The 25,793-nt window shown below is 34.6% G+C and overlaps 1 protein-coding gene across 1 annotated transcript; it reads left to right on the top strand.

Annotated features, from left to right (window-relative positions):
- The first annotated feature begins 23,410 nt into the window (after positions 1–23,410).
- Positions 23,411–25,460, top strand: LOC107892123 (GDSL esterase/lipase At5g18430). Its single transcript, XM_016817123.2, has 5 exons — positions 23,411–23,961; positions 24,063–24,193; positions 24,283–24,525; positions 24,714–24,966; positions 25,058–25,460. The coding sequence occupies exons 1-5, from the start codon at positions 23,709–23,711 to the stop codon at positions 25,288–25,290; spliced, it is 1,113 nt and encodes a 370-aa protein (XP_016672612.1). The 5' UTR covers positions 23,411–23,708; the 3' UTR covers positions 25,291–25,460.
- The last annotated feature ends 333 nt before the right edge of the window (positions 25,461–25,793 follow it).

The following is a 25,793-nucleotide window of genomic DNA, read 5'->3' as shown; positions in this document are numbered from 1 at the left end:
AAGATGTTATGGCTAAAAACATGTCATAAACATGTTGGGGTAGTGCATTATGTAAGGATTAATAAAATAAAGGGCATGGGCAATAAAATATTAGTGTTAGTAGGATGAGAAACAAAAAAGAAAAGAGAGGATGTGTGTGATTGTCCCCCCCATTGCCGTGAGTGATGAAAACAAAGAAAAAAAGTGTCCATCCTTTAACATTTCTTTTGGCCGAAAATTCTAAGGAGGAAGGAAGAAGAAGAGGATTTTCTTGCTTCATGTTCGGTTGGTTGGTGTTTAGGAGGAGGAAATGTTGAAGAGATTCGGCCATGCTTGTAGCTAGGTTAAGGTAAGTTTGATGTTGTTCCATGAGATTCATGCATATTTTTTATGTTAGTTTGAGTTCTACCTAGCCTATGGTTTAAATCTTGCTATGTGATGAAGATGATACTCGGCCATGGGTGTTGTTTTCTTGGTTGGTGTTTGTTTCATGCTAAATCTAGATGAACAATGGGGGTTGTCATTTAGGTTAAGATCAAAGAAATTAATCTTGTTAAAACTTTGAACTAATAATGCCCATATGTGTGATAGCCGAACATAGACTTTGTTTAAAGTCTTGGTCAAAGGCCGGTTAAGTGTTTTGGAAATGATTAAGCTAGGTGTTTGATCTTTTTGGTTCGGCATAGTACATAAAATGTTGCTAGATGGAGAAAAAAATTCGACCAGCAAGAGGTGTGCTAAGGCCGAATATAATTTTGTATATTAATGAGTAATGCATGTGTTGAATTGATGGAATGGAGAGGATGTTTTAATAGTGCATATATGTGTATTAGCCAAGTTTTGAACTTGAAACAAAATGGTATTTGGTCAATACAAGTGACCATACTTGTAGAATGTATTAAGTATGCAATCGGCCTCAACATAGACATGCATGTTCGGCCACACGAATGAATGCATAGATTGATGTTGTACATTCGGCTATAGGTAAGCATAATGATGATCCTATCTTGACTTAGACAATCGGCTCAAGGAGAATTTGTTAAGTGCTTAGTTAATTGATATTAGGTTAATGATGTGTGTATTTGGTCATAAAGGTGCACATGAGGAAATGTTTGATTAATTGTACTAAATTGCTTAACGTGATTAAAAATGCGTATGACCATTTTGTATTTGAGCTAAAGGTGGCCATATGACCTATCAAATTCATTGTCATATTCGGCCATAAGCTAGCATAATGAGACTTTAATAAGTTAAATTTGTTTGAATTAGCTCAAGAGCTTAGAGGACCAAAGTTGGATAAAGGAAAAGAAAAAGTGATCGAATAGCCGCCGAAATCGTTCGACAACATCCGAGGTAAGTTTTAAGTGATTAAACGTTGAGTAAATTCAATCATAATAGGACATAATGAGTTGATTTAATAAGATATGATGTGGCCATGATATGTCTTAAACTCAAATGGTAAGTTCATAAGTGTTTGGACTTGGAAATTTAAGAGCAAATTGTAATAATTTGCTTTGGACAGCAGCAGTAACGTGATTTTAGAAAATCACTATAAATTGTTGGTGTGGAATTATAGGCTGCATAAAATATGTAATCAAGGCTTAATTAGTCTAGTTTCTTATAAAAGAGACCTTGTGAGCAAAGAAATTTCCTATAAAGAGATATTTAAAGTTGTGTGAGACGGTGTCAGAATGACTCCGAAATCCCCTGTTCGGTTTTTAGAAAATCATTATAAATTGTAAAAAAATGGTTATAAGATAAAATTTATATGCTTAGACTCCTTAATGAGTCTAGTTTCAAATGAAATCAAATACAACACATTTTGAATTCTGTAAAATGAGAAATTTGATTCGTAGTGAAGAGTGGTCAGATTAGTCAAACAGTGAAACAGGGGAAACTTTAAGAAAAATCTGGTATTGATTGGACAAACCTAAAATTCTGGAAATTTTATGGATGGAAGATATACGAGTCTATATTCAGGAAAAATTAACGGAAAGTGATTTGGAGTTTTGTAGCTCCAGTTATAAATAATTTAGTGACTATTGCTCAGGAAAAACAGCTTGTGCTGAATTTGAGATTATGTTGTAAACCTTGATAAACTTGTTTTAGTTGCTCATAAGCTATTGATTAAACCCATACGTGAATTCTAAATTGTGATATTGGAAATGATAGACGTAGATTCAGCCAAGACAGTGTGTATACGTGAAAGTATATGTGGTATGTGAAGTATATTTGGATAATTGTGATGTGAATACATGAAAATTTATATTTTGATTTAGGATTTTATGTGATGGATGTGAACATGCGTATGTGTGATAAGGCCGAATGGCCAATGTGATGAATGTGAACATGCGTATGTGTGATAAGGCCGAATGGCCAATGTGATGAATGTGAACCTGTATATATATATGCGTGATAAGGCCGAATGGCCAATGTGATGAATGTGAACATGCGTATGTGTGATAAGGCCGAATGGCCAATGTGATGAATGTGAACATGCGTATGTGTGATAAGGCCGGATGGCCAATGTGATGAATGTGAACATGCATATATGAGATAAGGCCAAATGGCCAATGTGATGAATGTGAACATGAATATATGTGGTAAGGCCGAATGGCTAATGCGAAACGTGTATGAGATGGATATGTGGTAAAGCCAAATGGCTAATGTGAGATATGTACGAGATGTGTATATATATATTGTGGCCAAATGACAAACGGTGAAAGGTGTGTATTATTAGATTTTTGGATGAGGCAAATGAATTACAAATATGACAGTCGATGTGAATGTTGTAACATGTGATTAAATGTACATGAAACTTGGAAATATATTCCGAGTAAGACCCGATGACTACATGTGAAGATTATGTCCGGGTAAGACCCGATGACTACGTGTGGAGATTATGTCCGGGTAAGACCCGATGACTACGTGTGGAGATTTTGTCCGGGTAAGACCCGATAACTTCATGTGGAGATTTCGTCTAAGCTAAAGGTCTCGCCGATAATCCGAGTAGAGGTTAGAGCTATAAGACTTCGTAATAATAATTGCATATAAATATATTCAACGCGAAAGGTTAAACAGGTATGTACTCCAAGTTTATATGTGAGCTTGATTTGAACTAAATCATAAGGTAGTTATGTGATGCATATGAGAGCAATCTATGAGACTATTCCTATGATTATGTGACTTCGGATCAGTGTGAGAGGATATGTGAGATCATACAATATATCTATGTCACATGAGCTCACTTTTATGTGAAAGTTTATCTGCCTATTGTATATGATGAGATGTGCATATTCGGTAAAGGGATGGTATGCCCGAAGGAAGAGTGAAATAAAAATATGAACAACTATGTTATAATTTGATTGTTATCTGTTGTCACTACTTAAAACTTACTAAGCATTGTAATGCTTACTCCGTTTACTTTGTTTTCTCTATTTTATAGATCTCATTGCGAAGCTACAGGCTCGGGGATCATCAGCAACTAGTCACACTATCACTACCCATTGTTTGGTACTGCTACGTTTTGGATTATTTATGGCATGTATAGAATAGACTAGTAGTGAGAGGATATTTTGGTTAATGTATATAAGCCATGCGAAAATGGCATCTTTTGAATGTGTACTTATAGAAGTTTAAATTGTATCCCTGACTGTCTCTAGTACTTATCTAAAGGAATGTTCAAAAAAAAAATTTACTGTTCTGATATGAGTTTCAAGACTGGTAATGCCCCTTTATCTATTCCGGCGACGGATACAGGATTGGGGTGTTACATTTTATTGGTATCAGAGCTACGGTTTAGTCAATTCTAAGACTAACGTAGCACGCGTGAGTCTATTTATACATGCCATAAAGTGATAAAATGATAGTGTGATGATTTTTGGCTATTGAAATGTGTTTGCTGTATTGTAATGAATCTTGATCCCGATCGAGCTGTAGCAAGCTTCTAACTATGAGAATTTGCGATATAACTTCACTTAGATATGCCTAAATTATTAAGTTGATCAGGTACGTATCATGTACTCATATTTGAATTTCGATTTGGATTGAATTATAAGGGTATAAGTGATGCAATTTTGAAAGAGTGTTATGACTATAAATGTGATTTTTGTATGTGGCTATGGAACTGGAAGTTGAATGGTCGATAAGCATGTTGTGTTTGTATTCAAGTAATGTAAATGATATACTAATGTGTATTGCTATATGTGTATATGTACATGAGAATTGAGAGTGATATATCCGGGCTAAGTCCCGAAGAGCATTCGTGCTAGTGATGTATCCGGGCTAAGTCCCGAGGAGCATTCGTGCTAGTGGTATATCCGGGCTAAGTCCCGAGGAGCATTCGTACTAGTGATATATCCGGGCTAAGTCCCGAGGAGCATTCGTGCTAGTGATATATCCGGGCTAAGTCCCGAGGAGCATTCGTGCTAGTGATATATCTGGGCTAAGTCCCGAGGAGCATTCATGCTAGTGATGTATCCGGGCTAAGTTCCGAAGAGCATTCGTGCTAGTGATATATCCGTGCAAACCCCGAAGAGCATTCGTGCTGATGTTATATCCGGGCTAGGTCCCGAAGAGCAATCATGCTGGTGACGTGTATTCGGGCCTTCGTGCCTAGTAGGCTTCGTGCCGGTAATTTGAGCAAAGTTTAAGTGTTCATTACTATACGAATTCAAATTTAAATGAGATGATATGTTTAAAAGTGTACATATATGATGTTTTATAGACTTAGTTAAGTCATTTCAATGTGTAATAACGAATGAATATGGGCATTATGTGTGCGAATGATTAGAGGCACTGTGTGTGCAAATTCTTTTAACCGAGCACTATGTGTGCGAAATCGGTAATTGAGGCACTGTGTGTGCGAGTTCTTCAACCAAGCACTATGTGTGCGAGATCGATCAGTGGGCACTAAGTGTGTGAAATGAGATTCATGTAAGACCTCGTCTGGGATGAAGGTATTGATTTGAGATGTTGTGTAAGACCATGTCTAGGACATGGCATCAACTCGATATGTGATAATATGTAAGACCATGGTTGGACTATGGCTTTAAGTAAGTGACATACTCAGACAAGTACGACGCTCTTTAAATTGACAAATCTTAAGAAGTAGAATTGAAGTTAGATGTTGAATTTTAATTAGATAATGATATTCGGTATTTGAGTTTGAATTGGGGATTAATAGATATAAATTGACGATTGATTATTGTTTCGGCTGTAATTTTGTTATAAGTGGATACATGAAAAAAAAATGGTGGATATGTTGTTAAGGAATAGATTTATGTTATATGTGCACTTAAGTGCTTAGTTGAAAATGTGTTATGGATTTAGTCTATGAGATTCTCGGTATATGAAGTTATATGTGCTATTGCTGAATGGACACTATTTTGTTAATCTTGTTCAAGAAATTATTTTGATTAAGTTTCGACATTCGAAAGTTTGAAAGAATTTTTGACGAATGTTGATAATTTTGGATATACGAGTTATGCGCTAGAATAAATCTCATGCCAGTGTATTATATTAGGCTTTATGCCTATTCGACTGTATACGGGTAACGTTAACTATGATTGAATGTGCTAAATGAACTAAATGTTCAGGTACGTGGAAGTTGACTTTTCTTTTGGAAATGAGTTAAGTTGAATATTCAGATATGATAAAGTTATAAAGGATATTTATTGGGATGTTTGAGTATATGTGTACTTTCGGTTAGGTTACAGCTTATACATGAATGAAAATGTGGGTTACAAATATGTGGGTTGATGATGTGAATTATACATGTTAATATGTGCTTAATATGTGTTTGAAATGCATTTGTGAATTAAATTAAGTGATTATTGCTTATGAAATCAAGAAAATGAGATATATGTGCATACTTGTAGAAATGTTTATGTATTTGTTTTAAGATAAGAAAATGATTTTATAGATCGATGAGAAATCAATAATGAATTACAATTGCTATCGATGAGCTAATGTTTATATGAATATAATTCAATAAGAGGACGTTATCCTAAACTATGCATCGGTAGAAATTTTCGGGGACGAAAATCCCTAAAGGGGGGAAGAGTTGTGACACCCCTAAAGTGACCCTAGTCGGGAAGCGGTTTCGGGACCGCTAAACTGAGTCACCAAATTATTTGAATATGATAATTATTGTCTAAAATATGTGAATATGAATGTGTGAAAGTTTTAGGCTTCGATTTAGTAAATTGCATGTGAATTTAGTCAAAAGGACTTATGGGTGACATTTTTGAAATGTGATAGGCTAATCTACAAGGACCTAATAGTGCATGTAATCAAAAGGGAGGACTTGCATGTCAATTTTCCCCCCCTAATATGTAGTGGCCGGCCATGAGCATGGGTGGACAAGATGTTATGGCTAAAAACATGTCATAAACATGTTGGGGTAGTGCATTATGTAAGGATTAATAAAATAAAGAGCATGGGTGGACAAGATGTTATGGCTAAAAACATGTCATAAACATGTTGGGGTAGTGCATTATGTAAGGATTAATAAAATAAAGGGCATGGGCAATAAAATATTAGTGTTAGTAGGATGAGAAACAAAAAAAGAAAAGAAAGGATGTGTGTGATTGTCCCCCCCATTGTCGTGAGTGATGAAAACAAAGAAAAAAAAGTGTCCATCCTTTAACATTTCTTTTGGCCGAAAATTCTAAGGAGGAAGGAAGAAGAAGAGGATTTTCTTGCTTCATGTTCGGTTGGTTGGTGTTTAGGAGGAGGAAATGTTGAAGAGATTCGGCCATGCTTGTAGCTAGGTTAAGGTAAGTTTGATGTTGTTCTATGAGATTCATGCATATTTTTTATGTTAGTTTGAGTTCTACCTAGCCTATGGTTTAAATCTTGCTATGTGATGAAGATGATACTCGGCCATGGGTGTTGTTTTCTTGGTTGGTGTTTGTTTCATGCTAAATCTAGATGAACAATGGGGGTTGTCATTTAGGTTAAGATCAAAGAAATTAATCTTGTTAAAACTTTGAACTAATAATGCCCATATGTGTGATAGCCGAACATAGACTTTGTTTAAAGTCTTGGTCAAAGGCTGGTTAAGTGTTTTGGAAATGATTAAGCTAGATGTTTGATCTTTTTGGTTCGGCATAGTACATAAAATGTTGCTAGATGGAGAAAAAAATTCGACCAGCAAGAGGTGTGCTAAAGCCGAATATAATTTTGTATATTAATGAGTAATGCATGTGTTGAATTGATGGAATGGAGAGGATGTTTTAATAGTGCATATATGTGTATTAGCCAAGTTTTGAACTTGAAACAAAATGGTATTTGGTCAATACAAGTGACCATACTTGTAGAATGTATTAAGTATGCAATCGGCCTCAACATAGACATGCATGTTCGGCCACACGAATGAATGCATAGATTGATTTTGTACATTCGGCTATAGGTAAGCATAATGATGATCCTATCTTGACTTAGACAATCGGCTCAAGGAGAATTTGTTAAGTGCTTAGTTAATTGATATTAGGTTAATGATGTGTGTATTTGGTCATAAAGGTGCACATGAGGAAATGATTGATTAATTGTACTAAATTGCTTAATGTGATTAAAAATGCGTATGACCATTTTGTATTTGAGCTAAAGGTGGCCATATGACCTATCAAATTCATTGTCATATTCGGCCATAAGCTAGCATAATGAGACTTTAATAAGTTAAATTTGTTTGAATTAGCTCAAGAGCTTAGAGGACCAAAGTTGGATAAAGGAAAGGAAAAAGTGATCGAATAGCCGCCGAAATCGTTCGACAACATCCGAGGTAAGTTTTAAGTGATTAAACGTTGAGTAAATTCAATCATAATAGGACATAATGAGTTGATTTAATAAGATATGATGTGGCCATGATATGTCTTAAACTCAAATGGTAAGTTCATAAGTGTTTGGACTTGGAAATTTAAGAGCAAATTGTAATAATTTGCTTTGGACAGCAGCAGTAACGTGATTTTAGAAAATCACTATAAATTGTTGGTGTGGAATTATAGGCTGTATAAAATATGTAATCAAGGCTTAATTAGTCTAGTTTCTTATAAAAGAGACCTTGTGAGCAAAGAAATTTCCTATAAAGAGATATTTAAAGTTGTGTGAGACAGTGTCAGAATGACTCCGAAATCCCCTGTTCGGTTTTTAGAAAATCATTATAAATTGTACAAAAATGGTTATAAGATAAAATTTATATGCTTAGACTCCTTAATGAGTCTAGTTTCAAATGAAATCAAATACAACACATTTTGAATTCTGTAAAATGAGAAATTTGATTCGTAGTGAAGAGTGGTCAGATTAGTCAAACAGTGAAACAGGGGAAACTTTAAGAAAAATCTGGTATTGATTGGACAAACCTAAAATTCTGGAAATTTTATGGATGGAATATATACGAGTCTATATTCAGGAAAAATTAACGGAAAGTGATTTGGAGTTTTGTAGCTCCAGTTATAAATAATTTAGTGACTATTGCTCAGGAAAAATAGCTTGTGCTGAATTTGAGATTATGTTGTAAACCTTGATAAACTTGTTTTAGTTGCTCATAAGCTATTGATTAAACCCATACGTGAATTCTAAATTGTGATATTGGAAAATGATAGATGTAGATTCAACCAAGACAGTGTGTATACGTGAAAGTATATGTGGTATGTGAAGTATATTTGGATAATTGTGATGTGAATACATGAAAATTTATATTTTGATTTAGGATTTTATGTGATGGATGTGAACATGCGTATGTGTGATAAGGCCGAATGGCCAATGTGATGAATGTGAACCCGTATATATATGTGTGATAAGGCCGAATGGCCAATCTGATGAATGTGAACATGCGTATGTGTGATAAGGCCGAATGGCCAATGTGATGAATGTGAACTTGTATATATATATGTGTGATAAGGCCGAATGGCCAATGTGATGAATGTGAACATGCGTATGTGTGATAAGGCCGAATGGCCAATGTGATGAATGTGAACGTGCGTATGTGTGATAAGGCCGGATGGCCAATGTGATGAATGTGAACATGCATATATGAGATAAGGCCGAATGGCCAATGTGATGAACGTGAACATGAATATATGTGGTAAGGCCGAATGGCTAATGCGAAACGTGTATGAGATGGATATGTGGTAAAGCCAAATGGCTAATGTGAGATATGTACGAGATGTGTATATATATATATTGTGGCCAAATGACAAACGGTGAAAGGTGTGTATTATTAGATTTTTGGATGAGGCCAATGAATTACAAATATGACAGTCGATGTGAATGTTGTAACATGTGATTAAATGTACATGAAACTTGGAAATATATTCTGGGTAAGACCCGATGACTACGTGTGGAGATTATGTCTGGGTAAGACCCGATGACTACGTGTGGAGATTATGTCCGGGTAAGACCCGATGACTACGTGTGGAGATTTTGTCCGGGTAAGACCTGATAACTTCATGTGGAGATTTCGTCTGAGCTAAAGGTCTCGCCGATAATCCGAGTAGAGGTTAGAGCTATAAGACTTCGTAATAAGAATTGCATATAAATATATTCAACGCGAAAGGTTAAACAGGTATGTACTCCAAGTTTATATGTGAGCTTGATTTGAACTAAATCATAAGGTAGTTATGTAAAGGAATGTCCTTGACTGTCTCTAGTACTTATCTAAAGGAATGTTCAAAAAAAAAATTTTACTGTTCTGATATGAGTTTCAAGACTGGTAATGCCCCTTTATCTATTCCAGCGACGGATACGGGATTGGGGTGTTACAGTTGCATTGCGGAATATGATGCTAATGTAGCAGGTTTTTGTATATGATAAACTGATTTTAATGCACTTATTTGCTGTCTGGTATATGATGGCTCAATGAGCATTATTGTAGCAGTTTAAGTACAATTAAATGTGAATTTAATAAGCATTCATTGTGTACAAGTTTGTGATGTAAATTGAAGAAAATGAACAAAGATGATGTGCATTAAATCAGTAATTAAAAATATGTAATTATGATGTGGATATTTTGGCCTTGTAACCTTATGAGACTATTGGATATAGTTGGCATACCATTAGATTGTGAGTACTCACATATATGTGTTATGTGATATAGGCGCTGAGGCCCCAAGACATGTTGAAGAGATAAGGGATATGAGCTAAGCTCCATTCAACGAGACATGTTTGGTATGTTAGAGAGTGCTAGCTTTATGCTCCACTTTTGGGATATGTTCGACTCTATGAGTCAATTGGTGTATTGGATATTCGTGTATCCAATGAGTGATGATAAAGCTCAGTTTATGTTTCATAGACTAAAGTGTCAATTTATTGTTTAAATATGATCTTATACGTTATGATAATACGATAAGAGACATATACTTTTAATTGTGAATAATATGTTAAAGGAGTTGATTTAAGTTACATGAAAACGTTAGTATGTCCTCATAGTAAATTGCGTATATAATTGTGGATTAGGTTGTTTTCATATAATTTGTGAATGTCTATGAATATATAAGTTAAATTTGTAAGTTATTAAAACATGTATATGTTGTTTTAGTCTTAACGAATTATTGTTAAATGAATTAATGAAGCATGAACATGTAATTCTGACTCGAATGAAATATGGTTGTGAATGTGTTGTAGTATGCTCTTGAATGACTTTTGATATTGTGTGTACATTGTGGTTACTCTGAGCATTCACTGAGCTTGTTAAGCTCACACACTCCCTTTTTAAACTTTGTAGGTTAGTTGTGTACTAGTGTGAGCGGTGTGGTTCCGAAGGTTGATCCAAGCAAGTCCATTTTCGTTATTAGTAGGTGTTTATTATTTTGTTATGTTTTGGGAATAAGGTAATGTGGTAGTCTTTGTGCTAGTATTGGATATGATATTTTGAGTTGTCTCTATGATTTGATTGCTTTTAGGATTTTGGGATTTGTTTCGTAATATGTTGATTGTTGCTCGAATTTGCTTTTGATGTTTGAAACTATTATTATGGTCATTTTGGTGTTTATTTGATGATCATCATGTTGAACTGGTACGAGTTAGAATGACTTATATGCTTAATGTTGTTGTATTTTTCGGGTCTGATGCAGAGGTATCAATATTCATGTTTTAAAAATGATATATCTTTATTTTCAAACGTGCAGGAAAACAGAATAGAGTTTTGGTATCGATACCTTATCTCAAGTTCCAATACTCGGGGAAGAAATATCGATATTTTGGTAGGGGTACCGATAATTTTCGAGGTTTGGGTTTTAAAGTGAAAAATAGTAAGCAATTTTGGTATCGATTTTCCAAGCGGTATCGATACCTCTTGAGCAAAATATCGATACCATGTCTTTAGTATCGATACCTATGTTGATGTTTTGAGATTTTGCTAAAACACACTATATGCATGTTTAATTATTATTTTAAGGCTATTTGATGTATGTTAGCATGTAACGACGATAACTAAAGCTTAAGATAGACTCTAAACCTGTACAAATGTTAAAATGGAAGATGGTTTGTTGAGAATGAGCTTTTACTTGTTGTATTTGACATGAGACGATGGCGTGGCACCTTGATATTTAGCTTGGCTACCAGGCCGAGCATGGGGTGTTACACTGGGCTTCATAGCTCACTCCCTTTTTATTTTCATCTTTACAAATAACCCACCAAGTTAAGACGCGGACACGTCATACGAAAGGTCTTGGCTTAGAACCTTTTTTTAGTCATTATTTAATTAAAGTATTTTAGGTTTATAATATGCATTATTACTGATTCAGGTATTGCATTGTTTTATTATTAAATTGTGGCATAGGACTTGGGATTTGGGTTTTTTTATATAGCACACATGACATTTAATTTAATTTTAGGAAATTAAAATATGGATATAAAATAATTATGCATGAACTCCGGTTTTTATTAAAACTAAATTAGATATCACTTTTTCTACTACAAGAATTTAAGTAAATTTTGTGTAAAGAATAAAACGAAAATTAATTAAGTTTTCTTATAAGATAAAACAAATGATTAAATTTGACTGTTTTGTAAAACTGCTAACGTACTAGGGCATTTCTGTGGCCGATTTAATCTCCTGAATTTAGGATTAACGTCTAGGCCGAGTTGGGGAGGTTACAAAATTATTTTGAATTAGGATCAAATTGATAAAATATGTAAGTATTGAGGACTAAATGTATTGTTCTACCCATTAGAAAAAGGTTTTCCGTTATCAACTTAACAACGGGTGACCAGAACATGAACAAATTCAAACATTAGTGCCTAAATTAAAATTTTTAAAAGTTGAGCGACCCAAAACAGATTATATAATTTACCTTTTAATTAATTATCACATAATATTTTTTTTACAATTAAATGAATTCATAGCAATCAAATATTTTCAAATTTTACCTTAGCATTTTGCAATGAGCATGTATATAAATTATTCTATAAAAAAAAGGAATGAGTATTTAAAGTAATAAAAAAATCTTAATTTTCTTTAATATAATTATATGTTTTAAATTAAACTTTCCAAATAATTCATATTAATTTCTTCAAATTTTATATGTTATGTATTAGTATATTAAATTCTTTAAATATCATTTAACTTATTTTTTTAGTTCTTAACATAATGTCTAAAAGGAACATTTTAACTTCTCACAATACTTTTTACAACAATAGAGAACACTTTAAATTAACAAAATATATTTTTTCACAACACTTCTCAAAACATTTTATTTTTTCTAAAAGCATTTTTTAACCGCAATAGCAATAGAGAACTAACTCATACTCCTACCTAATCCAACTTTTGACTTTTTTGGGGGTCAGTTTTAACTTTAAAAAATCAATTGGGCTTTTAGCTTTTTTTTTCAATTTGGGCCAGAAAATTCAGCCCCCAAAACAAAAATTGATTCGACCGATTTTTTACTAGTCCATCCGATTTTCGGTCTATGGACCAAAATTGGTTTTGATCGATGAACAATTCAATCAAATTTTTTTATCTCTTACAGAATCTATCCACCACCTAGTCCTCCAAGTACTTTAAAAAGGTGATAAAGTAATAAACTAAATAATTTGAATATTTATATAATAAATAAATAAATAAATTATCTAAAAATAATGATAACTTTATCTAGAGAACAACAAACTAACATATTGATAAATAAATAAATAAATAAATAAATCGTCCCCAAGTTAACTTCATATTCTGGATCTAATGTTCCATTATATGAGTAATAAAGAGAAAGATTAGCAATGTTACAAGTTCTGAAAATTTTCATGGTGTTTGGCAAGTTGACCGCATAAGCGTTGTCATTGATTTTCTACCTAATGAGATAAGGCCCATACTTTTTCAACTTAAACTTATTGTAAGTCCTAGTCGAAAATCTTTGTTTGCGCATGAATATCATAACTTCATCACCTTAATTGAAAATTTGCAAAGTTTGGACCTAGCATAGGTCTTCAAGTTTTAGCTTGACCTCCGCTTGAATATCTTACACTTGCTTGGCTATGTAAGTTAATATGTGCTAAAAGTAACATATATTAACTACGTTCTTAATGTGTTTTTGAGTGATTATTCGATGTTAATTGTGAATTTTATGCTTCTAATACTTTAGATTCATGTTTTTATACTTAGGAGAGCATTTGGGAGCACAAGGAGCGAAAAACAAGCAAAAATCAAAAAATCGGAGGTTGACCCCTTCCACACGGCTCACACAGTCACGCGGCAGGTTGTGTCAGTTTCACGAATTGGCACTCCGAACAAAAAAAAACAAGATTTTTAGATTTTTTAGACCTTTTAAGATATATATATATGGTAAAAATAAGAAGATAGGAGAAAGCCGCCATATAATATTTAAGAAAACAATCTGGAAAACACCATTGAAGCCAATTTTGAAATAGATTTCCATCAAGATTGAAGATTCTCAGTTGATTTCTCAAGAGATTATCATGAGTTTCTTTATTTTGTTCGGTTATACTGTCTTTGGGATGTTTTTATTTTTAAGCATGAACTAATTTTCTAAATACCTAGGGAAATAATCCTTATGATGTATTCTGTCATTTGATTTTTGTTTTACGCAATAAAGACTTAGATCTTGTTCTCAATTATGTGTGCTTAATTCTTGGTCTAATATTTCTAAACTATTGGTCTATGTTTGATGTGCCTAAATCAGAGGAGGAATAGACCATGTTTAAGAGTAAATCTAGCATAATTATGTGGAGTTGCATACAATCCTATAAATAGGACAACATAAATCTGTAGGACTAGAGTCAAATCTAATAAGGGAGTCAATAGATCGAATTAATGTGATAATAAGGGTTTTAATTAAAATCAACCTAGAGTTAGCTGCTCCTATTCTCGAAAGAGATATTAACATAATTTAGGAATTTCTACGGATCAAAATACTAAGTAAAGAAATTGCATGATAATGATAGATGAAATCTAAGTGAATTCTTTCCTGGGTATTATTTCGCTTCTTGGTTATTTATTTGATTATTTTCTTAATTTGTTCTTGTCGTGTTCTTTAGTTAATTTTAATTTTTGATCAATCACTCGAATTTATAGGTTAAATAATAGAAAGTCAGTAATTACTAGTACTTTTAGTTTTCGTGAGAACAATATCTTTAATCAAATTTTTAGTTAGTTCACAACACATCATGAGTAGCAACTACACTTGATCCTAGAACCTGTGAGAGCTTGATCAAATCCAAAGCATGCAGAGAGCACTTCACATAAACAATAGAAAGTGGTGATCCACTTGTAGCACTATGAACGACATTGTTATAGACAAACTAATCTTAAGATAAGGCAAAATCTCATTGTTTAGGCTTGTCTCCACAAACGATGCAAATAAGATTGACTAAAGTTTGGTTGAAAACTTTAGTTTGTCCAGTTAATTGCGGCGAGGTAATGCTGCCCAACCTCACTAGTGAGTCAAAAAAATCTCCAAAGGGAAAGCTAGAAATGGTTAAAAAATCTGGCATCCCAATCAAAGGTGATTGACTTAAGGACTGTGTCTAAGCAACAATCTCCTTAAACAATAGCCTAGTGACATTAGAGGCATTTATAATCCTTTTACAATGGATAAAATGAGTTGTTTTCAAGAATCAATCAACCACAACAAAGACTAAATCCATGCCCCCATTTTGTTCATGGAAATTCAAGCACAAAGTCCAATCAAATCCTCCTAAATATGATCAGAAACTGGAAAAAGAGTTTAAGGGCTGGTATTTAGAGTTTCTACTTTTGCAATTTAGCATGGATAGCATCATCTTACTAATTTACCAATATTTCACTTTAGTTAAGGCCAATCTAATCTTCCACCATGTAAATCCCTAATAACCTTCTCAAACAAAGAGGTTCACAGAAGGCAAAGCCTATTCTCTTTCATAAGAAAGCCTTCATAAATGTAGAGACAGTCAGTGGCTTGCTTACACTTACACTTTTCTCAAATTCCTCCAAGATTCTCATTCGCCTTATAATTGTCTTTCAAGTAATCAAAGCCAATAATCTTAAGCTTTAAGTGTAACGCCCTGACCTATATATTTTTGCTTCTGTGAATTTTGACACAAATATGTATCTACTTCAGTGGTTGAGTGTTCTGGGTGTGTGTGAGAAGTCTTGGGTTCAAGTCCCAAATTTGTTAACTTTGTTATTTTTTATCTGAGCCTTACCTTTCTTCAGTGGGCTTATATTCAAATGTCTGTAAATTTATATCAGAATAAGCCTACTAGTTCAGGTGGTAAGGGAATTGGTGTGTTGAAGGTTTTGTGTTCGAATCCCCACACAAGCATAAGAGTTATTTTTGCTCGGTTATCTGGAAGAGTTTCAATGGAATTTGAATTTTGAGGTAGTTAAGATTGAGATGTTAGTGAGGGTTGAGATATTGTTGTTATCAGTTTTTGTTTTTGTTTTTTTCAAAATTTTCGTTTCTCTCTCCCTCTCAAAAATTTGGACGTCAATTATTCTTCCTCTTCGTGGCATTTTCAGTTTTTTTCTCTTCTTGTTACCTTTCTTTTCCGTTCAAACTATTGTCGATCTTTACTTTAGGTTCTGTATCTTCTACTCAGGTGGTGTTGGTAAGTGCTCTGAAAGTTTTGTGCAATTTTTGGATGTTTCGGTTATGTTAATGATGTGTATCTTATTACTTAAGAATAGATCAAAGGGCTGGGGACTTTTCATTGGTACTGTAGTTATGCGAAATCACCGATGTTCGTTATAAGGTAAGGGATTTGGTTGTTTAATGGAATGAATAGAGCCTTGGTTTCGATTTTAGTATTGATTTAAGTGACTAATTCGATGGTTTATTGGTAATTTTAGGTGTTGAATGGCTCGAGGGTGTTTTCACACTGAAATCGTAACATGTGTGTACCTGAAACGCAAAAAATGAAGTTTCAGTATAAGCCAAAAAACAAATTTGTCAACGCCATATGGGTATGTGGTCACTCATGTGGAAGGCCATGTACAAGACACGGCCGTGTGGTAGACGAAAACTTGGTCGTGCACAAAACACAGGCGTGTGGTGGCTTGAGTGTAGCCGTGTAGGCCACACGGGCCAGGCCAAATTAGGCGTATGGGCCTACACAGGCATGTCACGCGGGTGTGTGGATTTTGGGCCAAGCTGTGTAGGCCACATGGGCAAGGGTAATCTGGGCGTGTAGGCCCACACCGGCAAGCCACACGGGCATGTGGGCCCATACTACTGAAAATTTCCCTAAGGTCGCACGGGTCGCTCCGATTGACTATGGACCTACTGTAGGGTCGGTAAGGGCTATTAAACCCCTATTCATATGCTGCGATGTTCTGATAGATTAATTTGAGTAGGATGTTGTATGTATGCCTGACTGTACTGCCATACGTATAACTGTTATTTGTATATAAGCATGTTGAGCATGTGTAATTTGTTATATATGTATCTAATTTTCTATATCTGTTATTAGGGTGGGGTTTGTATATGAGGAGGAAGCATTTTGCTCGGCGTTGATCGTCTTTATTCTGGCAGCTCGACTGCATATACTGTGTTATGTGTCTTAATGGCATAATGTGATGTGTAAGGATAGGTGAGTGTTTTTAACCCCACATGGCGTGATAGGATAGAGGGAGTTGGTGTATAGAGTATGGGGGTAGGATTCTGTATATCTGAAATTGAATCTGTTATCTGAATTTGAATTTGTCTCTGTATTTGACTATGCATATAATTCTGTATGTTTGCATGCTTAATTTTGTTGGGTTACACACTGAGTTTTCGTAAACTCAAATCTGTAGTTTGTTTTGTCAGGTAATCCATAGACTTAGGCGGATTGGTGTGACGGAGCCTCTCAGTGACCACGAGTTCATAAACTGGTTATGATTATGGTTTTATTTTAAAGATTATTTCTGGATTTTTGTAACAATTGGACTCTCCGAACTTTTTGGCTGGATTTCTTTTGGATTTGGATTTTCGTTTTAGTATTTAATTTGCAACTGATATCTAAAAACTATGGTTTCTACTAAAGCAAAGGTTTTTCTAAGAATACGAACTAATTTCTTAAAATAAAACGTTTTCGTAAGCTTCCGCTATTAAACACAATTTAAGACTAATTAAGTAATTGAATAAACATTTTGACAATGGATAAAGGCAAATAAGAGTTTTAAAACTAGAATGGTGTTAACGTGTAGAGATTGATATCAAAACCCGTTCTTTGTAACATCTCCGAATTCGGCCATAACGTTTAGGCCGGGTTTAGGGTGTTACATTTAGTGGTATCAGAGTCAACTTGCAAAACTCAACTGTAAATTTTGGGCTTCAAAATTGTGTTTCAAAAAGAATTGGTTCTTAAATAATTTGAACAACTGAGAAAGTATGTGGTACACTAAGTCTCCAGCGTTGATCCTATAAGTATTTCTGAAACTTAGTTAGGATTACTCTGAAACACTGTAGTTAATACCTTCTGAAACTGTACTGAGTTAGCTAGATACTGAAACCTCTGAAAACAATTCTGAACTTCTGATAATTTATGCATAAAACATCTGTCAATAAATACTGAAATTGATGCACACAATTTTTAATGTAGAGAAAACTCAAAATATATAATGAGTGCTCGTAGAACTCGCGAGCGTGGTATTCGAGGCCGTGGTAGAGGCTGTAGGGGGCTCGAGCTGAGTCTTCCTCTCTGGGCAGTATGCTGAACTTGGATATGAGTAAGACACTAGTTTCGTCTACTACTGAGACTGAGTTTTAGAGTCGCTCGACTCGGGATGACACACTGTCCCAAGCAATGCTGAGGATCTTAGAGAGGGTCACTAGACCCCATTGTAGAGCTGAAGGTCGAGGGTCGGTAACTAAACGACGCCAGTCCAATGGTGCTGGGTTGTTTAGGGGTGTCACTGGAGTAGCCCCTAACGTGGCCAAGTATTGATTGGAGGCCACCGAGAGGACCATGAATGATTTAGACTGTACTCTTGAGCAGAAACTAAAGGGTGCAGTCTTTTTGTTTCACGATGAGGCTTATTAGTGGTGGTTGACAGTTGAGGCGGGTACTCAGCCTAATCATCTAAGTCGGGATTTCTTTAAGACTACCTTTCAAAGCAAGCATGTGGGAGCGAGCTATGTGGATGCTCATAGGCGTGAGTTCATGAATCTCACGCAAGGCGGTAGATCTGTGGTCGAGTATGAGGCCGAGTTTTTGAGGCTGAGCCGCTACGCTCGAGGCATGGTGGTGACTGAATATGAGAGGTGCGTCCGATTTGAGGATGGCTTAAGGGATAATCTGAGGGTGTTGATTGCTCTAGAGAGGGAGTGAGAGTTTATGATTCTGGTTGAGAAGGCGAAGATCGCCGAGAATGTTAAGCGCTGGAGCACCAGAATAGGGATCGTGAGAGGGATAAGAATAAGAGGATTCGGAGCCTTCTAGTTTTGTTTAGAGGCCTAAGAAAAAGGTCAGATCTGATGGGCTAGTTAGATTAGGGACTCCTGTTGCTCCTATTAGGATTCAGCTGTGCGGTGATTGTGATAAGCGTCATCCGGGCGAGTGTTGGAGGAGGATAGGGGCTTGTCTGAGGTATGGGTCATTAGAGCACCGTATTCGAGAGTGTCCACAAAGGGTTGATCAGATGCAAGCTTCGGGACCAGGTTCTACGCAGCCTACGAGGGCAATTCAGCAGCCACCTAGGGACTATGGTCAGGCTAGGGTTGGTAATGGTATGGGTCGTGGGCAAAGGGCACCGGGCAAAGGTGCTAGTCAGATTGAGGCAATGCAGCCTGCAGTGGTTTATGTTACACAACGCCGAAAGGATAGGGATGCTCTTGATGTCATCACCGGTACGTTCCTTATATTTGATGTGCCTTATACTGCTTTGATAGACATAGGTTCCACTCACTTCTATGTAGCTAGCACTGTATCTAAAAACCTGGGGTTTCTATTGAGAGCACTTCTAGTGAGATTACTGTACTAAGCCTGTTGAGACAATCTATTCGGGTTAGTAAACTCTATAAAGATATTTTTCTAAGAATACAAACTAGTTTCTTGAAATACAACGTTTTTGTAAGCTCTATTAAACACGATTTAAGACTAATTAAGTAATTGAATAAACATTTTGACAATAGATAAAGGCAAGTAGGAGTTTTAAAACTAGAGTGGTGTTAATGTGTAGAGATCGATTTCAAAACCCATTATTTGTGACATCTCCGGATTCGGCCATAACATCTAGGCCGAGTTTGGGGTGTTACATTAAGTGTTGTCATCAATTCCACTCTTTGGCTCAAAGCATTAGGTATTATATTATCTACTTTTTATTTATGCCAAAGTTGATAAGGAAATTTCTATAAAAAAGTGATCAATTTGTCATGTATATCCTAGCTAATTCTCCTTTGGCCTCTAAATTTCTTGAAGTCTGATGATCGGTATAGAGAACAAACTCTTAACTGATAAGTTGATGCTCTTAAAGTTTTGAAGCTCTTATAACTAAATAAAACTCCTTATCATAAGTTGGCCATTTTTAGCGTGCATCAATCAACTTCTCACTTAAGAAAGCTACTAGTTTTTTTCCTAGTTAAAACACTATAACGCCCTAGAAATTTTGGTGTCGCAAATCTCTCAAGAGAAAGGATAATGAATATTTGAATAATGATTGTGGAAATAAAGTAAACACTTAGAAGGGATTAATGGTGATAGAAATAATATTACTAACTTGTAAGCAATGATGTAATGAAGTTGAGAAGAAATGGGAGGGACTTGAGGTAGAATTTGACCATCTGATAAAAAAAGGGGGATTAAAATGGGAATTAAACCATTAAGGGATAAAAGAGTGGAACGATCATGATAATATACTTTTCTTCTATTGCAGCTTTCTTGCATTTTATTTTGTCGACGAATAGTTCTACCAAAAATTTCTGGGTTATAATTGTTGCTGATCAGCGACTGTAGGATTAGTCAGAAGCTCAAGTTGTTTATGGTTGTGTTCAGCAGCTTTCTGCTGTGCGTCCTTCAAGTCGTAATCAGTGGATTTGGGCCGAGTAGATGCTGGGTTAAGTGTAACATAGATGCCGTTGACTTTCATTCACATGGCGCTTCATCGTTCCCTGCAATTGTGCAGGACCATAATGGAAGCTTCATGAAATGCTCTCTGGGCTTAAAATGAAGCATTATGTAACAATTCAATCTGACTACCAAATTGTTATCAGGGCTTTTATTTCATCAAAACTAGATGTGATCCTTTAGGATTGTGGTTCGTTGAGTTGGTATTTTCAGCATTTGTCCTACTGGACACAGTGTACAATCAATAAAGTAGTCCATCAACTTGCTCAGGTGATATTATTCTATGCAGTTTGTCAAACGTGGGATGACTCTCCCCATTTTCTTCAATTTATTTTAGATTTGGATTGTTCCCTGTCAAATACCAATAAAGTTGAGGGACATAAGATTGGGAATATGAGATAAGCCTATGACTTAGGATTAGGGTCTTTTAGGGGGGTTTGGATAGGCGATTAGGTGCGGTGCTATGCGTTTAACTTACTTTTTGTCTCACACTACAATATCTAGTCTCACCGCCACCGCTGTTTTTACACTAACCGCAGGTAAACACACCGACCATCCAAACCCACCCATAGTGTTATGGTTTACCTTTCTACTTTGCCCCTTATTAATGAATTCTGCTTTCAAAATTTTTAATTAAATTATTATGTGGTTATATATAATTTAAAAACGGATTTTTAATTTTAAAAAATAAGAAAGTTAAATTCTTTACTTTTATGTTTAAAGATTTATTCTATAATTTTAGATAAACAAATAATAAAATCCAGGATCAACCGTACAAATTACGTGCGTAAGATTTAGTGTAAAGTGAGTGGGTTAGGTGTCATTGTTTTCCAACTTTTGCATGGTAAAGCACGGAATGAAGGGGGTGAAGGGAATGAATTGATTTTGGCAGCAATTGTAAAAAGTAACGGAAAGAGAATCTGGGTAAACTACTCCATCATTGTTTTTATTTTCATCATTTTAAAAAATATTAATTTTTTTACTTTAAAAAAGAAATTATTAAATTGGTCACTTTACCATTAAATGATAACAGAAAGATTAATTGTGTATTTTCACATATTATTTTAGATAACTAAAATAGAAATGCCTATTTAGAGTAACTAACAAATAGTTTATCCTAATTTTAGAATAATTAACAAAAAAATATATAATCAGTATTTTATTACCATTTAATGATAAAATGACAAATTTAATTAATTTTGTTGTGATTAAATTAATAAAAAATTAAAATAACTAAAATAAGAACCACATCTATTTAGAGATATTTAATGGGATAGTTTACCGGAGAAAACTTCACTATAATCGGCTAAGAGAAGCTTTGGAGAAAGGCCTCCAAACCGTGAGCTTTTATCATCAATTCGTAAGAATTTGGCCAAAAACTTTACTAAGATCTCATCTTCAAAATAATCTACTATACATTACCCATTAATTAATTGTAAAAGTTGAGGTTTTGTTTTTTTAGGATTACACAAGGAAGGTGAGAAGATAGTTGTTATATTTGTATATATTCATGTATTTATTGTATAGTTATGTAGTAATTAAAGTTAATACAGTTAACTCTTTTTATAATAACACTATTTGTTAAGGTTTTATTTGTTATAGAAAGGCGGTTATAACTATTATAGAGAGAGAATTGTTGTAAACTTATTATAAAATTCATATTATGAATTTCATCAAAAGAAGGAAGTAAGAATTAAATTTAAAAAAAAAAGTGAAAATCAAACCAACAAAATTAAATGGCGTATAGCATATGCATGCATTGTTGCTTTTATGCGTATTTTATTTTACATTCTTTTACGTGAGTGACCAATTAAATTAATTAATTTGTCATTAGTTATTAAATTGAAGTAATCAACTTATGAGCTTATAATGTTCCAAATTTGTAGTATAATATTTAATTAAGAAATTTAACAATTTATTGAATTGATATATTTAATTTCCCTCATTGAATATTATTTCATTTAATAAAATATGGTTAATAGGGTTTTTCATATGAAATTTAAACATTTTATTGAAATAAGATCTTTTTTTAATAAATTATAATTAACATGCTTGTTTATATAAAATAATTATAATTTTACGTAATATTTTTTTACAATATGTTGTTATAGAGAATTAATTTAATAAAATGATGCACTTCATAACTATGGTTGATGCTTTTATAGTGAAATTTTTTTATAAGAATATATTTTATTTTTATAAAAAATTTTAAAATTATCCTTTCAAATCCTAATGGAAGAAAATATTTTGTGATGATTAATTTACAACCATGACAGTTTATATATTATCAATTTATCATCTATAAAATTAAAGCTTAATAACAAATTAATTTTATGTTATAAATTCATATCATCATAATTGCCATATATGTGTGATGTTTTTATAATTGACATGAAGTTGTTTCACATGAGAAATTTCCCTCCAAAAATTAAGAGCATCCTTGTTAAGGATCATCTAGGAATTACTCCAAAAATATACATAAATGCATCCCTTCTAACTCACACCTACAAGTAAGCCAATTCATGGTGCCGATATGTTAGCTCATTTGATGGGACTTCCAGATCTTCCCTAATGCTATAATCAGTTGTTTGCAATAAAAACAAAATTTAAAGCTGTCAAGTCAAGGTTACTAATGTAGTTTGAACAACTATGTTTCCCAATTTGTGTTCCAATCATTACAATGAGAAGAAAAGCAGGCTTTTAGAAAGAAATTAAGCCAACCCATTTCCTCAATCATACTGATGTTTCTTCTTGTACAAGATCAAAAGTATAGAAAGCTTCATTGTAAGAAAACGGTATCACTTGTTTCAAGATTTAAACCTTTCATCCTCTCTGTTTATCTGGAAAGTGTTAATGGTTAAAACGATGACTTTGAATGGTATTGTTATGATTAAATGCAATGCCAAGGCTCAAGTATCTTATAAACTCATATCTAACCTATAGCTAGTCCTGTGTGACCCAGAAGCAGTTGCCAGGCGGGACAGATCATTGTCATGTAAAATGCAACACTAGCAATAAATTCTCCTGGAAAAGGTGCCATTCCATCTTCATATCTCTTGGCGGTGATTCAAAAAGCAATAGCAAAAGTTGCTGCAAATAGTATATACAACTACCAAAAACAGCTCGCTTTTCTTGCCTTCTAGCTTCTCTTTAATTCAATGGTGGCTGAAGTTCCAGCTCTATAAAGCGAACCCCCCTCCCCCCATGAGTTTTCCTATTCACATAGAAAACTCTTCTTTGGTTTTCTTGTGATAATGCTAATGGCTTCTTCATCAACATTTACCCATTTTTTGATGGTTTTGCTTTTCCTGTTGGCCTTTGGGAGCATTGCTTCCTTAGCTGACGCTCGTGCATTCTTTATTTTTGGTGATTCACTTGTTGATAGTGGCAACAACAACTACCTTACAACAACTGCCCGTGCAGATGCACCGCCTTACGGAATCGATTATCCGACTCGAAGACCTACCGGGCGCTTCTCTAATGGCCTTAACATCCCAGACTTGATTGGTTAAGTTTCTAGTCAAGTTATTCTCTTTTTGTTTCTTTAATGTTGTTATCTTGTCTCCGCAGACAACATAAATATATGCTACATCAATGCTTGCCTGCAGGTCAGAAAATTGGGTTATCAGAATCCCCATTGCCATGTTTGAGCCCAGAGTTCAATGGGAAAAAGCTGCTTATTGGTGCCAACTTCGCCTCAGCTGGTGTGGGAATCCTTAATGATACTGGTGTTCAATTTGTAAGTCAGTCAGCAGCTAAGCAACCTCATCATACTTCATCAACACTGCCAGCGTTGTAACATTTTAACCCAAAATGTTGATATTACAGGTAAACATACTAAGAATGTATAGACAGCTTGAGTTGTTTCAAGAATACAAGCGAAGATTGTCGGGTCAAGTAGGATCAAGGCAAGCTCATAAACTTGTAAACCAAGCACTCGTACTCATCACAGTAGGTGGTAATGACTTCGTCAACAACTACTACTTGGTGCCTTACTCTGCAAGATCTCGCCAATACAAATTACCTGATTATGTCAAGTTTCTAATTTCGGAATATCGAAGACTTTTGATGGTATATTAACTCTTTCGACTTCTTTTACCTACTATGCACTGGCACTCACAAGAATGTCGGGAATATTTTAAAGACATGGACAATGTTAGTTCGTAAACATGTGAAGGAGAAACAGCATTTAGCTTGCACCATGCACGTGTTTTATTTGTAGTTTGTGAACCCCATTTTGTTCATCATTATTCATGCAGAGGCTATACAAGCTGGGAGCCCGAAGGGTTCTAGTGACGGGGACTGGACCAATGGGTTGTGTCCCGGCAGAACTGGCAATGCGGGGCACCAATGGCGGATGCTCCGAAGAACTACAACGCGCTGCATCTTTGTACAATCCACAACTTGTTGAGATGTTAAATGGACTGAACAAGAAGATTGGCAAAGATGTCTTCATTAGTGCAAATACTCAAAGAATGCACAATGATTTCGTTAGTGACCCTCGAGCCTTCGGTACTTTCCTAGCTTCCCCAAATCTCAACATTCCCCCGTCATTATTATTTCTTTTTTAAGTTAACCTGACTCTTTGTGATGGTTGGAACAGGATTCGTAACATCACAGATAGCCTGTTGTGGACAAGGACCGTACAATGGACTTGGTCTCTGCACTCAGCTGTCAAATTTATGTCCCAACAGAGCTCTCTATGCATTTTGGGATCCATTCCATCCATCAGAGAAGGCTAACAGATTGATTGTGGAACAAATAATGACTGGATCCAATGAGTACATGCACCCCATGAATCTCAGCACCATCATGGCCATGGATTCCAGGATCTGACATCAGCGCTATCTTCTTCTTTTTCATCATCTGGGTGTTCCGTAATAATCTGTTTCTTTCAACTGTCATAAATGTTATATTTCGAGCCGGTTTGCCTTTGTTTTGTGTTGAATGTAATGGGGAATTCAAATGATGCACATGCATTTGTAATGAATTGATGATTGTTAAAACCTCTTGCGCAATATCCTTGGGCATTGATGGCTAGATAGCCTGTTTACAGGGAGTAATAACTGGGAAATTTATCTTTTGAAATATATAATACAGCTCCACAAGAAAATTTAAGATAGGATGATATATACTTAATTGATATTTTAAAAAAAATAAATAAATAAATGAGATATATAGTTGCATTTTAACCTATATCAAATAATAAATTTATAAGAATATATGAAAGAACAAATTATAAAATAGTAAAGTTGAGAGTCACGATATTTTGGTGTCTTGTGCTCAAATGTTATATTAGAATATTAAAAAATAAAAATATTCTCATAAGAATATTTATT

This window comes from Gossypium hirsutum, chromosome A11 (genome assembly GCF_007990345.1).
Source record: "Gossypium hirsutum isolate 1008001.06 chromosome A11, Gossypium_hirsutum_v2.1, whole genome shotgun sequence".
In the NCBI taxonomy this organism is placed as follows: domain Eukaryota; kingdom Viridiplantae; phylum Streptophyta; class Magnoliopsida; order Malvales; family Malvaceae; genus Gossypium; species Gossypium hirsutum.
This window is presented reverse-complemented; position numbering and strand designations above follow the sequence as displayed.

What these genes read in the sequence shown, in the direction of transcription:
- LOC107892123 (XM_016817123.2), top strand. Translation starts at nt 23,709, where the DNA reads ATGCTAATGGCTTCTTCATCAACATTTACCCATTTTTTGATGGTTTTG. An exon ending in TAACATCCCAGACTTGATTG is followed by an intron (nt 23,962 to 24,062) that starts GTTAAGTTTCTA and finishes GCTTGCCTGCAG; the next exon opens with GTCAGAAAATTGGGTTATCA. An exon ending in AATATCGAAGACTTTTGATG is followed by an intron (nt 24,526 to 24,713) that starts GTATATTAACTC and finishes TTATTCATGCAG; the next exon opens with AGGCTATACAAGCTGGGAGC.